Source organism: Nyctibius grandis, chromosome 18 (genome assembly GCF_013368605.1).
Source record: "Nyctibius grandis isolate bNycGra1 chromosome 18, bNycGra1.pri, whole genome shotgun sequence".
Classification (NCBI taxonomy): Eukaryota; Metazoa; Chordata; class Aves; order Nyctibiiformes; family Nyctibiidae; genus Nyctibius; species Nyctibius grandis.
In genome coordinates, this window is record NC_090675.1 from 7,646,686 (window position 1) to 7,663,858 (window position 17,173).

Genomic DNA, 17,173 nt, shown 5'->3' on the forward strand with positions numbered 1-17,173 from the left:
CCCCCCAAGTCAGTGCTATCTGTAAATCAGTCCTTCTACCCTGGAAGATTTAAATTCACTTCCTGAGGTCAGTGCAGCAAAAAATAAGATGCTGTTGAAGATGGATGTCAGGACACCCTGTGATATCACTAACCAGGTGTATGTATACATAAGCTACAAGCATACCATAGCAGGCATTGATAGACAAGTGATTAAGGAGACTCTCCTAGTACCACATACAATTAAAAAAAAAATAATCACCCTAACAAGTATTGCACACTTTAGGAGTTAAGCCAAGCATTTGTAAGGACTTCCACCAAAAGCTTGCTTATAGTGCTAGGGATGGGAACGCAGACTTTAAAATAATTTTTACATAAAGATTTTAAAATCAGGCTGGAGGGAGGTAAAAATCACAGTACCTATTTCAAACTGGTTGTAACAGAAGCCAAGTAGTTGACTCGTGTGTTGCTCAATTATCCTATAAAAGCATTTTTGTTTTATTTAAACCTGGGATGTAGAGCTTTTTCTTCTTAAAGGATTTGTCCACCCACCCAGAGCCTCTGTTCAGATAAGCCATTTGCTGTGGTTAAACTTGACAGTAAAATTTAGTAGCCTGTTTTGACTGCATACAATGCAGAAACAGAAAACACTAAGATAGGCTTTTAGGGCACAGTTAAAATTCCCAGTGTGCATAACAGTGAGGTATGCCTCCAGAAGCTGTTCTTTTGGGTTGTTTTTTTTTATCCTTTTAAAATGAACCATAACATACCCATGCAATAGTATTTCTGCAGCGTTGCTGAATAAAACCAACTGCACCAAAAATTTACAATGTGGCAGAATTTAAAATTCAAAGAAATATATCATCTTATTCCAGCGAACCGGACTATGTCAATGTACAGAATTCATTAAGGGGTCAGTCTTAAAAATCAACATTTTCACAAGAGCTTGAACACCACTGAGAAAGTGTGTCTAGGGAAAAAAATTATATAAAAGCACAATGCCTGCAAGAAGTGGCACGGCATTAAATGGGCAATGATGCTAGGCTGGTTGGGAGGCTAGGGTTATGGTTAGGCTAGGCTGGTAGGGGGGCTAGGGTTATGAAGAGTACTCTACACTGGAGAAAACGCTTAAAAAAAATTACAAAATGACCCCCAAAGTTTAGGCAATGATTTGAACATAAGTACACCAGATACTATAGCAAGGGAAAAAACACTGCAAAAAGTACTCTCTATTTACAGAAGAATGATTTAAAGACATTATGGTTTTCTTTACAAATAGATGTAGAACAGGAATAGTCCACATTTTTAAAAACTCTTTACATATTTATCTTTAGTAAGTCAACCTTCTGGATCACAATCCTCCAACACACAGCCTGTGCAGAAGGCATTTAACGGACTCTCCATCAATTCTTCATTGTGTGGCCCTTGCTCTCTTGGAAAGTCTCTACGGGCACAAGTCAAAAATAGATACCTTTTTTTGACCCGCAAATTAAAAAAAAAAAAATCTGCATAGTTCAGTCATCACTGTCAGACAGAGTCTCATATTGTGCTGAAAGCAGTGGTGCAGGCTCTCGCTCCCATATCCTGTTCTGTTGGTGAGTGGTTGCTTGGCTCATGGATGGTGGGGCACACGCAATGGATGTTGGCGGTGTACTGCTGAGCATCCTCATCGTCAACGGGTTGTAAGGAAACTGGGTTGAACCTGAATCAAAGAGAGTTTCTCCAAGTCAAAAACATGAGCTGTTCTGAGAGATCTGTATCTGAAAGATAGTCTGGGTTTGGTTGTGACAAGCAGAAAATCCGTTCCAGAAAAATCCTCATATGCTGTAAACTTTTGACCAATATACAAGTGTTACAGTGTGTCTGCATCTGACCTTTCTACAAATATCACATCTGGTTTGTTACGTTTGAAAGAAACCCATTTCCCACCTGTTGATGAAGGCCTGTCTTCCCAGGCCCACACTGGAGTCTGTCTGTGGTAGTCCCCTTCTGAATGCACAGATGAGACAGAAGAAGGTCTTTCAGTTCCCAAATATCCCTGTCCAGGAATCGGAGACTTCGACTTCCTACTACTTGACTTGCTGATTAGCTTCTGCTTGCTGACTCCCCCTCCTGGAAACAGAAGGGACAGGTTTTACAAAACTGTTACACTGCGTTTTAGGCTCTGTATTTATCACATCGCAGCAAACAGGAGTTTCACACTTGTACCTTCTGGCATGCTGATTTATTACAATTAGTGACCGTATAGGCTCATCTTCAGTGACACCAAATTTATTCAGACCCTTAATTTATTTTTTTCCTTAAGACCATGAAATATTTAGGAACTGCAATACCTCACCTGAATTTGGTGATGGATTAGCTTCTTCCCTACGCGTCTCATTACTTGCTGATACTGCAGCACCAGAACTGCCAGGTGCTACCGCAATAGACTGTGACATTACAACTCCATGCTCCTCACTCTTGTCATCAAAGTTTCCCATCAATGCTTTCCTAATAATGTCTTCCAGACCCAGATTACTGGCAGGATCTGCAAAGGAATGACCCCTAGAACTGACTGCACCTGGGAGATAAAAGAAAACATACAGGGAAAGGTGGGAGGGGAGGCAAAAAACATATCTCGGAGAAATGACGAAGGGATACGGGAAAAGATTTGAGAGGGAGGCAGAAAGGTGGGGAAAAAAACAAAGATGAGATCTTTTTAAATGCAAAGCTACATGCTCCAAGGCAGCTCACAATGGCTGCAAGTTAGACATGCCAGCAAAGACTGAAGGCAGTAGTGCCACTGAATGTCAGACTCTCAGTCTGACAGTAAATTTTACTGTTTTTTGGGTTTTTGTAATAGCAAAGGAAGCTGAGCATGCCGATTGTGATAGTATATTAAGTAAAATCTGCAGTTATTATTCAATTGTAAAAGAAGAGACCAGAAGAATACTTCTCTCATTAATAATCCATACTAATTTATCTTATGAAGTGTGATACATGGCAAATATTTATTCCAAAACTTGTCTTCCCTCTAAACTAATGGAGATCAGCACGTTCTCCATTTAGAAGACAGAAGCACTGTACCAGAACGAGCAGCGACTGGCCAAAACCACGTGAAGTCAATCTGTGGTACAACTCAAGATTCAGACAGAGCAGTTCTCTCACACATTTCAGTTCAATTCTCTGCCTGACTTGCCTTTTTACACAGTAAAAGTATGGATTATATTTAATTTCCTCATCTCAAAGAAACTTGGTGGGTTTTACTATGTATTTATCATAGGAAAAAGAAATCAGTACGTATTTCAAATACCCCAGTTTATAAAGTAAATTGCATTTGATAAACTAAGCTCAAGTTTTGTTGAACTACACTATATTTAAATTCTATTTAAATGAGATGCTAACCAATTTCATAACTTCTACCTCTGCGTAAGATTTGCAGAGCACACAGAAATAAATCATTCTTGCTTAAGTTCTCATTTAAATATTTTCTGAAACTTCCTTTGGTCATTTTGCTTTTCACTACAATACAGGAAATAAATTTTCATGTAGGATATTACCTTTTAAATTTTCATCAACTTCCTCATTTACTGGGCTCCCCAAAGCGTATAAATGCAAGATACTACATTAGTTTACTTTTTCTGAAACATACATAGTTTCTTTTACTGAAAAACTTACCTGAGGTAGTGACTGCTGGCAAATTGAATATTTCAGTCCCTGGCTGAGCAGTTGCTGCAATTAAACCACAACATTTCATTGAGTTTTTCAGTACTGATGATCACTGTAAGTGATCACTACTAGTCCTAATGCACAAGGTATAATTACTTTTGATCTATTTCCAGTGTTTGTTTTTTTTTCTTTCTCAGTCTTCTAAGATGAGTGTGCATCTATGTCTTCTCAGGAAAATGTTCTATACCAGGGTAAAAGTATCTTACATGGTCATGGCTAGCCTTCTTTTAAAGATGTTACTTCAGGCAGCTGACTGACTTTTTGGAATTCCACAATCTATGTACTTCAAAATGCAAAGCTGCATTTGATTTGCTAAATATAAATTTTAACATATGAACCTTCCAGACTGAGTATTTGGATGTATTAAAAAAAAAAAAAAAAAATGGCAACAACTTTGGAGTGGCTAAACCACCCCCACCCCACATTATGAGATTAATTTGTTGCTCAATACAAGAACATTCACTCTCAAATAAACACTCTCTATGAGGTTCTGAGTTCACAAACAGCTTAAACTCTCATTACTGATAATTTTGATCATTACCATGTTGATACGAAGCAAATTACAGACATAAAGTTAACTACAATAATGTCAGGTTTTAACAACGCTCTCATTAATTACGTGTTTTTTCCATGGTTTTCAGAAACCATTTCCATCTCTCAAATAAAATATTAAAAATCTTAAGTGTGACAGTCCTACATACACCAGCATAAAAAAAAAAGGAAAAAATCTAAGTCTTCCAGTTCTTTGGTCATAAATTATTATATATGTGTTTTTATATTCATAGATTTATATTAATTCATATGTTATTTTAAACTTATTTAGGTTAGGACATCTGTGGATGGCAGTCACATAAAGCTTAAGCTGGAAAAATTCAGTGAAAAGGCAAGTCCTGCATACCCATGTCAGAGTCACTTCCACCAGATGAGTTCAGCTTTCGAAATATCTCCTGTTTCTTGGATTTTACCATTGGTGAAGTGTTCTCAAGTTTGGTGAAAAATGAAGGCAGGTAGCTTATACTACCTGGAGAGCGAGAGTCAGTCCTGCCAAGACCAACATGTGTCAAAGAGAGAGAACATTTTTCAAGATGTACATTTAAATCTTTCCAAAACATCGATATGACCTTTAAGACTCTTTCCTCTGGCTGTTTTTTGGGGACCACAACTATAACGAGTCTCCAGAATATCTGCTTTACCCAGGTAACAGGGGTTTAAGATTCTAAGTGACCATGTACTTGTCTGCTGGAGAGTGGTACAGAGATGATGCTCTTACAAATCATCTCGGGGCTGCCTACTTCTGCCTTGCAGCCTGCACGCTGGCTGAAGTTCGCACTGCAAATTGGTTTCCTAGATACTGTCCTGGTGAAGTTTGGAGGAACCAAATAGCTTAAGCATTTCATCACTTACCAATCAGGCAAGACAAGCCTGAATCATTTAATAAAAATTGTCGAAAGTGGACCTTTCCTGAAAACCACTTCATGTTTATAGAACTGGAACCCCCGTGGAGTTTTGTTATAATGTTTTCTATCAGGTATGACACAGAACACACTGCTTGCACCAAGAAACTTAAGACAGAACACGTACAGGTGACGTTTCCCTCAGGCTTCCCAAATCATCTCCCAAGTAGCAAGTTCTGAATGCTAGTGCAAAACTATCAACAGTGATTAACAACTTGCCTGTGGTGCCAGAGCAAGATTGCTTAAATTGCTCTCTAATAAAGATACTGTTTGCAGAACAAAGATCCAGAATAATGTTTTTAAAATTCAGTTTTACACATACCTCTGTTCAGTAGGCTCAGTTCTTTGGGAAAGCAAAAGAACATTTTCCTGTTTCTCATGTACAACCGGGACCTGAGGTGGCGAGATTGGCTCATAGGGCTCTGAAGAGACATGACTCCTCTCTGGAGATTTCCCAGGTCTACATCCATAATTCAGAGACAGGTAAGTGCTCTCAATGCATGTAATGCAGTACTTAACACACGTAATTACATTCCAGTTGTTACATAACTACTTGGGTCTAATTATCTATGTTACATGCTTTAGCACGCTTGGCGATCTCAAAAAGATGACTTTGAATTGTCCATAACGATTCTGATAAGTTCTAAGTAACTAAACATCTTCACCCCTCTACAGACTGGAATTTAAGCATAATAAGTGAAGGGAAAACAGTTATAAGCTATGTTAGAGAGCCAAGCAATTGTCAAAAGCAGTGCAAGACAGACGTTGCCTAAAAAAAAAAGACCAAAAGATACCACTACTTCTGATCTACATCAAGATTAGTGGGCTATTTTTTATAAGTATCATATTTGGGCATTAATTAGATTTGCAGTTAAACTGAATACATGCATTACCTTCCCCTGGACTTGTCAGACAGATTTTCAGGTGACACTCTAGCACCTGGCCGCTGATGGTGGACAGGCTGCGACTGTGACTCGGGGCTGTAGCGATTTGATGTCTTTGCCCGGGTAGAAACAGGCGTTGGAGCAGGGGTGGAATTCTGGAATGTAGTGGTGGGAGGCTGCAAAGAGGTCTGAGAAGCTGCTTGGTTTCTAGCAAAGTCTTGTGTAATAATTTGCTGATTGTGGCCAAAAAAAACCAGAAAAGAGATCTTGGTCAGACATTGGCCAGAGCGTACATATTCATGATCTTGATGAATATGAGATCAATTGCAACAAATGAGATTATTATAAGTTCAGACACATTATTGTATAATACCCTCAAGTAAAACTAATAATTGCAGAATTGGTATTACATTCCAAAACATGTGTTTTCATCATCAAAAAATAACTTCTCACATCTGAAAAGATGCATGCAAATAAACCTACACAGATGTGATCGGCAAGGGTGATAAGTCGATGGGTCCTGGGCACATGTGCCATCCCGTCTGCTTGGGAAGAGGGAGGTGGAGGTTGTTGGGGTGAAGGGGGTTCCTGTTGTGTCCTATAGCGGTGAATCGGCCCCTCATATTGCCTGTTTGGGTCATCTAGTTGAAGAAGAAAAGGTCAGTCTGTTAAGATGGTATTACTGAAGCTGCAAGGTTTGAAAGTTCTGTGCTTACAAATTTAAAAGATGAGGTGTTTCTGCATTAGATTCTAGGTATCCTGTGTGATGACCACCTTTTTCCCCTCCATATATAGACCGTACAATTTAGAATAGATAAATAAAGCTTCATTCCACAATGCAGGTGAATTTCAGCTCATTTCTCACCTGCAAACTGTACTGTAATAATTAGTTTGGGCTTTGCTGGTAGGTAAAAAATTGTGGGCATCAACACTAATATGCAGTAATTTTAAAGAATGTATTGAAAATACATTTCTTACTAAATCAGCTACACTGTAATGTAAAGGAGTTCTGTTTAAATGTCAAGTCTCAGTTCCAACACATTCGCTCCAGTTTTTCCACAGATCACTCCAACAACATACTTCCAACAGAAGTTTCTGAAAAGTTAAGAATGTGGTAAGCAGTTACTTAAAGACTCCCAAGATATTTTAACTTTATTATGAGTTCATGGAGCTGGTAAATATAAGGAAGATAATTGTGAGAATACTCGCATGTGCAGATAAACTTACTCTCTGCCGGACTTGGTTTAGGTGTCTCTTGTTGATAGGGCTGGAGCTTTTCTTGAGTAGGTACAGGTGAATTTGCAGGGCTAATGACCTCAATGGCATCTCCAGGAGCTTCATACCGGTGGGAGGATACTGAATATGAAGCAAAGGTTGTGGAATAAGGTGTAAACATCACAGAGAATTTTTGTTGCCTATATAGAGCAACACTAGCACTTCCGTTAAAATGACACCAGTGAAATGAAAGTCAAAACACTGTCTTTTTTCTCATGATAGCCATGGTGATACAAATGCTTCCACAAAACAATGTTCCAACATAAACCAAATCACTTCAGGTTTCCTGACTTCTGATAAGGTTAGTCTTATTATCCTGCATTTCACGTTGTAGCATGGAATCTGAATAAAGCAAACAACTCTGGTTCTGCAAGAATCCTGACTCACTATATGCAAAAACTGTATTTGTCTGTGAAGTGTTTTTACTGTGCAGAGCTGAATAGTTTACCGTTAAACATCAGAATCATTTCACATCTTATTATTTTCCTAAAAGGCAAAGAAGTAGATAGTTACTAAGATACGTACAACTGCTGGAAGAATCTGAACTTTGAGAGCCCCTATCTCGTGCATCCTTGTCTGAAGCAATCTGGCGAGTGATGATCACATCTATGAAGTTAGCAGCAGTAATTGTGGTCTTTCCTCGAGTTCTTAGCTCTTCCTCGTACCTGGATTTAGGAGGAGGTCCCTTCTCTTTACCAGCCTCTGAATAGACCACCGATGAAGACTGTCCCTGGGACTTGCCACCAGAAAAATTTGCAGATGTATAGGGGCACTGGACAGGCCTCTTTTCTACTTCCAGTGTCTTCTGTTCCATCTGCTGCTGTTCAGTAACCACAGCTGACCTGCGTCCCATATTCTCTTCTATCCTGGTTCCTTCGTGCTTATTCTCTTTTGCTTTGGCAACTTCCATCTGAGGAGCAGAGGCTGCAGCATCTACTAGTGCTGCAAGGGCATCAGCAGCAGTATTGTAACGGGAGGCTGGCAACCCTTGAGTAATGGAGGGAGCTCCAGGGGTGAGCTGCCTGTTGGCAAACATTGAATATTCTGAATTATATCACATGAAAAAACGAACTAGAGCTATATCATGCATACAACAAAGTGAAGCTTTTGTGACACTAGTTTCTGTCCAAACTGGACTAGGTGAAAATGCATTGGATCATTTTCAGTAAATCCAAGAGCAATCAGGTAGTGGTATATCCTCATCTTGTAGTATTTTCCTCAGGCTAAATGCACCTTTTAATATGCTCAAATATTAGAACAGATATCTCTGCAACAGTAACTTATAAAACATACATGATACGTAGCTGAGCAGCAGGATCCAAAGGTGTGATTACACTTGTCCCATTGGTTCCTTGAAAAATACTAGGCCTTTGCTGCAGTATGTTTTCCTGGCTTCTAACTGAAGGGGACGGGGACCGAACATATCCATGACTGCCAGGTCTGCCAGGCTGCTCTGTACCTGCAGAACACAGAGCAGAGAGGAACAAACAAAAAAAAAGATATAGATCACTCTTATAACAATGCAGAACTATGTATCCATGCTGTCTCCTCCACATCCTTTCCCAGTTGTCTCCACCACTGTAGATGTGACTATGTATTAAAGGTTTAAATTGTAGCATTCTGTTTACAATGCTCTAAATGACATGTAAGTTGTGCTAGCGGTAACTGGGATTCACACCATTCCCTAGGTACTACATTGCTACGAGAGAAAGATCAAGCCTGGTACTTGCAGAAGTTGCAATTATGACCAGAACTGCTAGGTAACAGGAACCTCGCTGAAGTGTAGACTAAAACCAAACTGTGTTTTTAATAAGCTGCATGCTGCTAACAGTGGCTATAGAAAATGAGCAGTTACAGTCTACAAGACAACTGATCCCAGTGTAGCAATGTGCACTCACCTGGTCGAAGATAAAGTTCAGCAGGGACTGAAGCAATTCTCTCCCTCTCTCGTTCTCTTTCCCGCTCTCGCTCACGTTCCCTCTCCCTTTCCCGTTCCTTCTCCCTCTCCCTTTCCCGTTCCCTTTCAGCATTTGCAGCTGCAGAAGCTGCCAGGTGTGTAGGGTGTCCTGGAAGGTCCACAAGATAAAATGAAGAAGAAAAGAGATATTCAAGTTAAGCATAATTTGATGTAAACACTTGCCAATATATTCTGCCATCCACTTACAGCAGAATTTCCCAAATACACTTCATTCCACTTAAAGTCTATCCACTTACCTAGGAAAACAAAAGCTTAACATACAGTGACAGTGGAAGGCTCAACTAACAGCTTCTTACTGAAGTGGTTTCTATACAGCTAGAAACTAGACAGCTTCTAGACCCAAATTCCACCCTTCAACACATGTAATATGAAGTTAGTGAAGTCATAATAAAGACCTGACAGAATGAGGCAAATTCTGAATTTGGCAGTGCTCCTTCAGCTGCCAGTGTAACTATAAAGGATACCATTAAGAAACCCTTTGCTATCCAAGCAAGAAGTGCATGCAAAAAGCATCACCTGAGAAAACATCAAAACATGACATTAATGAAAACTAATAAAGATGGTCAATTATCTCAGTATGTCAAATAATTAGAGACATCACCAAATCATAAGAGCTCCTACCTGGTGACAGAGAAGCAGGATTGTAAGGCCTGGGAGGGAATGTAAGTTGGGTACCAGGGATATACGTGATTCTCTCCATGGGTGGTGTGCTTGTTCCTCCAGGATGAGGCACTAAGATAGTGGGAGCCATATTGTTCAGGTCAATAATTCCTGTTAGGAGATGACATGTGTAAGAATGGCCATTCAAGGACAGACCAATGGTCCACACATTGTATATTCTGTTCATTGATAATGGTCAGCAGTGAATGTTCAGTGGAAAAAAAAAATGTAAGAATAAGGCAAGTGCAGACCTATATTCCAGCTGGTTATACTCTCTTAGATCTGGCAATCAGCAATTTAGGAACATACTAAAATCAGAATTTGCATTTCTAGCACTCCCTTTAATTGCCCTTTGGAAAAATACACTTCACCTCTACTCAATAATCCCATCTTTTGGCAAAATGGTATTAACCAACATCATTCGCTCCCTTTTCCAGACCTTTTATATTCATAACATGAAATGAAATGTTGAAAAGTACAGTCCCACTGGAACTCCAGTATAACTTCCCCTACTACAAAAACCACACTGCATAACCAAAACACACTTTAAAGAACATCACAAAAAACACAGGCATACCTCTTGCTCCTGCATACGGGAGAGCTAAAGTTTGCTCTCTAGGAGATAATCCTCTCGTTACATCAGGACGTAAATTGACTTGCATCTGCTGTGAGGTAATGTAGTCATTTAGGATTGTCTGTCGGGTATTCTCCATTGCGTAAAGCTGATACTGACTTGGGTAGCCTGGGGTGGGTGAGAGCTGCCTTTGGAACAGGTAAGCAGCAGCAGCTGAGGGTGAAGGAGGGGAAAGAAGATTTAGGAAGCATTAGGGGTGATATTGAATTAAAGTTTCATATGTTTATATAGCTTCAGTGAGAAGTGCTATCAATTCTCTCTAGCCAGTGCCAAATGAATTAAAATAGCATTTTAATACTGATGTTTTATTGAATTTATGCACTATATGTGGACACAAAAAGCTGAATAATCCAGACTGGAGATATGCACTAGAGAGGAGGCTTGATTAAAAATAGAAATCCTGAAGTTCTGCAGATGTAAAGGGCTGAAATACCTAAAGAAGGTTAAAATACTTCACAGAAGTGTACTGATGGATAGGTTAAAAGGAAGTCTACTGTATTTAATATCACCAGGGATAAGGTGATAATCCCTCAGTGAGAATGAATCACAGTCCTATGATTACACTTTAGTTCTACAGCATCCTCCAGATCCTTCTTTGCATAGCTTTCCTGAAAGGTTCTAATATAGTTCACAAATTCTAATCTGAAAATACTGTCTGAACTTTTTAACAAAACAGAAGCAACCTGGCAGTTTGTAAAAGAAAGTTACAATATTATACAACAATATTTTAATAAGTTTCCTGGTTAGATATTAAAACCCTCCACTAAACTGGAATCAAACCACAACAATGTGTGTATATATATATATATATATATATATATATAAAACCTCTTATAAATTATATCTGGCCATTGATAATTGCCTTTTAAAGGTATCTTTTCTGTGCATCAAAGCATACAATGTTTCTAAAACTGAAAAAAAACAACACAAACGTATTTACCAGGATCCAGAGCCCTGTGAAATGGCATAGCAGGATCTAAATGAGGAGGGAGGTGACTCCTGTAAACTTCAGGAGTTGCTCCTCTGTGATGAGGATCAAAAGGACTGTGAGTTACTACAGGATCAACCCCTGGGACTGGAGATTTTGCTGGCACACTCTCTCTCTGTGTCGGAGTAAGGGTGTTTTTCCTTTCATGATTTGCTGGCTTCGCAGAAGATATTCCAGCTAAAAACAATTTAAAACTCAAGTTACTAAAATGCATATTTTTCAATAGAAAATTCAGCTTAAGTATACACTTGCTCCCAAGGAACGTTCTGGAGGATCCTGCAATCTGATACAATAAGTCACAAGAGAATACTTTGTATCACAAACTATTTCTGGTGAAAAATCAAAATCCTAAAACTAAGATTGCTTACACTTCACCGTGTTATCTTCCTCATCTAGATACCTCTATAATTCAGGAACAGCTTCTGCCCTTAAAACATTACCCTTGTAGGTAACACTTCCATAATCAAATGCAAATTAAGATTGAATTGCCTTCCCACCTCCGTGTTACAATACGGCAGATTTTCAGTTTCTTATTTCAATTAACAGATTACAGCCTTCTAAAATTCCTTCTAGCCAACCTCCAAATTGAGAGGAGCCATTACAATAAAGAAAACTAGATTGCATTACAAAAAACAGTTTAAAAGTAAGTTTAAAATTAAATTATTAAACCTTCTTGTCTTACTCTGGATAGGAATAACATACCCTCACTAACTCTATTCATCATAGGTGAACTCCTGGACATTGGACTCTGATAGTTCACAGGTGTCCTCCGAGCATTGGTATCATCATAAATCCCAGGGCTCAGCTGTGATTTGGGAGTTTCATGAAGAGTTGACCTGAGAACAGAGGGACCAGAGCTGACTACTGACGTGTGACGGGAACGTACTGCATCCCCGGTCTTCACATCTTCATATTTTCCTCGCTCCACCACCTTCACGTTTTCTGACACCATTTCTAGCTGAGGCATTCCACGGGGTAGCTTGCTTGGTCCAGTGATTAAAGATTTTACGTTGTGTTTGATGGCAGACTGGCCAGAGTTACTTTCATATTTTATGGGTGTGCCCTGAAAAGGAGAAAAAGATCAGGTAAGGTTATCCTGCCAGTGTTTCACTCATGCTGGGGTGGTGGTTGGGGAGGCGAGGGAAATCACATTGCTGATATCTTAGTTCATTGCTTCTACCAACATCAGTGCAGAAAACAACTGGCTCTTAATGATTGTGACTTGTCAGTTCTTGCTTGCAAGTGCGTTCCCTACAGGTGAAGTGTCAGGATTTTTCTAATACACAGAAAATATTTTTAAGCTTTGTAAGTTGGTAGCTTTATTAAAACAAAACACACAGCCCCCGCCACCATTTGTGATTACTTAAATATCTTGAATTGATTCACTACTGAATCTGTAAGCAACCGCATGAGTCTAGTAGTGCTTTGTGTAATTACCTGAGATATGGAGCCTTCTATGATTGGTCTGGTCGTCTGCACCATTTCAGGGGTCTTGCGACTCTCCTGGCTTAATAGGTCCTGTCTTGGGATTTCATGGATGGAACGACCCATTTCTTTTATAGTAGTGACTCCATCATATGGTTTTCCCTTAGTAATGGCTCCTTCAAATGTCCTTATGGGAGGTGACTCTCTCTTAATCTGTTTAGGGTACTTCAAGCCTTCTTCAAAACTTTCAGCTGTTGCTCTTGGTGTGCCTTTAACAGAAAGTAAGTCACATCACTGGCATTACTTAAAATTAAGTCTCTTTTTTCATAAACAGAGTAACTAACTACATGTCATAATACTGGAACTTTGGTTTGCTATAGTCTATGTTAATCTATTTGGATAATCTATTTGGAAGATAATTCCAAAAATAATACTAAACAAATATTCAATATATTAGTGAAAGCATCCCAGTTATTTCAGATGCTGAAATAAAGACAATAGCATACATCTTCAGAGGTCTGGGGAATTGTTAGTGTTCATTAAAAAAAAAAAAAAAAAAAAGGAAAAAGTGCTAATTACCAAGTGTTCATATTAAAAAAGTTTTCCAAAAAGAAAAAAAAAAATGCTATGTTTACACACTAGTTTTGTATATATCATAAAGCTACTGATTTATGCTCTGAAAACATGTTTAATAAAATAAGTTCCACCTTTAACACAGCTACCATTGTTAACAACAGTTTTAAGGTTCAGAAATCCAGGTTTTTGAGGATGTAATTAATGCTTGCCTTCTAAACTTGCAATACTTTACCTTGCATTATAGAGCCAGACAACACTGTTCTCTCTTTTAGTTCGGCATGTGGGCTACCCCTGGGCAGTGCACGGCATATTAAACCTAAAATTAAAATGAACATAATTTAGAGAATTAAACAAATGTTCAAAAAAACCAATCCCAAACCAACAAAACCCCTCCTCCTTCTTATATATATTACAGATATTATCTGTATCACAGTGATGCCCAGAGGGCCTAGCTTCAGTATGCTAGTCATTGTATCAACATGTTATAAACACCATCCTGCCCTAAAAAAAAAATCTTTCAGTTCAAGTATTCATGCTATTACATTGTTGCAAGTTTTAACATATTTAGAAAACACAAGGTATTTTTTATAATTAAGTTTAACTCTTTTCCCAACAGCAGTCACTGCTTCTCTCACACTCCACTTCAGTTTCCTTACCTAGTAAAGAAAGGTGTTCATGATGGGAAGTGGAACAAAAAGAAAAACCACCCCAAAAATATACCTTAGAATCCTCCAAATAAATCAAAGTTCATATTGAATCATCTGGGAAGAGCTGAATTTACTGTTCCTACACTAGGAATCTAAATCAAACCCCCAAAGAACTCGTAATTTTCCACAGTTTGAGGACAGAAAATGTGTCAGGGATGAGATACAGCATGAAAGTATCAGAGCAGCTTCTCATGTGCCACAAAAGCCTGAAGATGAGCCAAATACATCAGCAACTTAAAGGCAACACTTTCTACATACAGTCTATAAACCTCTTATTCGTATTGTTCCATCTGATGAACACATACACAAAATAGCCTTTAAGGGCTACCCAAAGATGGAACAAAATGCACTTATGGAGTAAGACTCCAGAGTTTCGGCATGAAACATTTTCCTGCCTCTGTATTTTTAAAAAACAATAAGAAGAGTCATAAAATGGCCTGACTTGACCTTTTCAGTCTTAGTTTGATTACACTTTATTAAATCAAAATAACACTAGGGATGCCCTGAGGCAGGACACGGCAACTGTGCAAGTCTGCTTGGCGTAATTGAAGAGGTTTATTGCAGGAATGCAAAAGGTGACGCCAACGTGTTACCGAGTTACTACGGCATGGCTGAGACCAGTATTTAACCACCGGGTGTGTCCATGGAGTCCACACCAGTATGACTCAGTGTTGTTTGAGCTCTGCGACAACCCACTGGGACCGTGAAGAGCCAGTTATATGTGTCAGATCTACTGAGAGGAGTATGTGCTAGCTGAACTACCTGCAGTTGTGGTAACACCCCAGTAAAACAAAAAGGAAAACTAGTACCTACTCCAGTCATATTTCCAGCATGCTTTAACTGTAGTGGTTATTACATGGATTTGGCTAGTGGTGTAAGACTTAAATCTAATTTCTCTTTTAGTCTGCTCCATAAAATAACTAAATACTCTTACATCAATGCAAACGGTTTGGATAAAACACAAAACACCTTGGAAGCTGCTGTTTTTACCTTCCAACGGTGCAGACACTGGAGACTCCCGCATTGACATTCCTTGCTTTATATTTCCTTCCATTGTATCATAGCTTCTCTTTAAACCAATTTCATGAGCAGTTCTTGGACTCCTTGTTCCTTCACGAACATTTTTAATAGCTGGCAAAATTTACAACAGCATGGTTAGGAAATGTGGACAACAAAAGACAGACACATGAGCATTACATTTAATGAGACCACAGGTCATTAATACTTTAACAACACAACTTCAATATAATATAGTAACATTAAATCTCAACCTTAAAAAGATCTTGTATGGTTTGTTAAAAAATATATTTGTTCAAACAACTACTAATTTATCAGTATTTCAACTGAAGTTCAAAGTTAAATGGTACATTTCTTTTTATTTTAATACAGATCATTTTAAACTTGGTTGTTTAACCTTTCAAAATAAAAAATACTCCATGACAAGTTGGAAACAAATGGCGCACTAATTAAATAGTTTAACTATATCTTAAAAACATAGTACAGGAGACTCTTCAGAACACAGGCACCATTTCTGGATCACTTTAATTCTTATGCCCTCAAAAACACGTGCAGGTCATTACTTCTCCCACATGGCACCCCAGTGACTGAGGTTTGTACCTATCCATTTGGAAGCAGATATATGTCAGCTATGGATTATAAAAGCAGAACCTGCTGCAGCCTTGACTTTGATCAGGTAGAATATACAAATACTCACTATCATAAGATAAAATATGCCCACTTTTGCCTTCATAAATAACATGGCCTTTGGCTGAAGCTTCCTCTCGGCACTTTTCTGGGCTGCTGTCTTCTGTAGCTAGCCGGGTGATAGTTCCCTTCAACAACGCATCAGCTGCTATGCCAGACTGGGACAGAGCGGGTGTACCCTGCATTTAAATCAATCAAATATAATTCAGAACGTGTGTATTTATTTAAGAGACTAGGGATCTCTGAAGGGGGAAAAAAAAAACAAAAAAAAACCAAACCCACAACATTTTTTAGATCTAGCAAACCAACTACTTTATCAAACAGTATGGCTTAAACTTCTGCCTCTATTATTAGACATATAACCTAAATTTTAGTAAGATTATTTGTAGGCAATTCGCTACCTTTTTAAAAAATACAGAAAGAATAGGGAGTACAATATTACAAAAGATTTCATGACCTAGAACATTTACTGTATTAAAAGTTCTTTTTTCGAGGCAGCTCCTACTCCGTGATATTAATTTACGTTTTCAGACACGCAAATACATCCATGGGGGTAGTTTAAATACGCTGGTTTGCTACAGCCTCCTCAGTAAGGGGAAAAATACCTGAGTTATGGAGCCTCTCAAAGAAGGAATGGTCTCAACAGAAACTTTATTGGTTGGAGTTCCTCGTGTTATACTTCCCTCCTGTATCGTTGTGGTACCTGATTTGAAATAATAAGACATCCTGATAAATTAGAGAATTAAAAAAAAGTAGCCACTTAATTTGAAATAATTAAAAACTCTAGTCAGAACTGTTAGTTTCCAGTAAAATTTCAGTTTAACAGCGTGCATTTGAGGCAGTTAAACTATTTCCTCTTTTAACATAGTCTTTTACAGACTAGAAGTCTCTTACAGCATGTGAATCCATTAATCCATGGTATTTAGTTTCTTTTCTTTTGATGTATTTGGATATTTCACATGTATTGCTCTGCATATGCTCCAGTGAACAACTTAATTTTGAAATTGGCATGCCTTGAAACAAACGTTTTTAAATGAGATATGCAGACAGGAGGAGCTAGTTACAAATACACATGCCTCAGAAAATAGGGAGCAGATTAATGGTATAATACTTAAAAATAACAGTTCAGCAGTTTTGAGCTCTAGAAGTTAATTCTCTCAGTTTCCTCAGGCTCTTACAAAGTTTCTTAATCTGAATGACTT

The 17,173-nt window shown here is 38.5% G+C and overlaps 1 protein-coding gene across 7 annotated transcripts in view; it reads right to left on the reverse strand.

Moving 5' to 3' along the window:
• Nucleotides 1-1,222: 1,222 nt before the first annotated feature.
• NCOR1 (nuclear receptor corepressor 1) overlaps nt 1,223-17,173 on the reverse strand; it is a 61,536-nt gene continuing 45,585 nt past the window's right edge. For 4 of the 7 annotated variants that reach the window (XM_068415939.1, XM_068415938.1, XM_068415940.1 and 1 more), the window contains 21 exons: nt 16,577-16,674; nt 15,982-16,150; nt 15,258-15,398; nt 13,793-13,876; nt 12,997-13,253; nt 12,262-12,622; nt 11,512-11,736; nt 10,515-10,724; nt 9,899-10,048; nt 9,198-9,365; nt 8,593-8,758; nt 7,825-8,321; nt 7,252-7,380; nt 6,508-6,665; nt 6,034-6,257; nt 5,463-5,600; nt 4,585-4,727; nt 3,636-3,689; nt 2,317-2,538; nt 1,908-2,090; nt 1,223-1,680 (listed from right to left, as the gene is read on the reverse strand). In XM_068415939.1, the coding sequence (XP_068272040.1) occupies nt 1,493-1,680; nt 1,908-2,090; nt 2,317-2,538; nt 3,636-3,689; nt 4,585-4,727; nt 5,463-5,600; nt 6,034-6,257; nt 6,508-6,665; nt 7,252-7,380; nt 7,825-8,321; nt 8,593-8,758; nt 9,198-9,365; nt 9,899-10,048; nt 10,515-10,724; nt 11,512-11,736; nt 12,262-12,622; nt 12,997-13,253; nt 13,793-13,876; nt 15,258-15,398; nt 15,982-16,150; nt 16,577-16,674 (3,965 nt within the window). In that variant the 3' untranslated portion in view covers nt 1,223-1,492. Of the gene's footprint in view, nt 1,681-1,907; nt 2,091-2,316; nt 2,539-3,635; nt 3,690-4,584; nt 4,728-5,462; nt 5,601-6,033; nt 6,258-6,507; nt 6,666-7,251; nt 7,381-7,824; nt 8,322-8,592; nt 8,759-9,197; nt 9,366-9,898; nt 10,049-10,514; nt 10,725-11,511; nt 11,737-12,261; nt 12,623-12,996; nt 13,254-13,792; nt 13,877-15,257; nt 15,399-15,981; nt 16,151-16,576; nt 16,675-17,173 lie in introns of those variants that run through there. The other 3 variants (XM_068415941.1, XM_068415943.1, XM_068415942.1) reach the window with 3 other exon arrangements.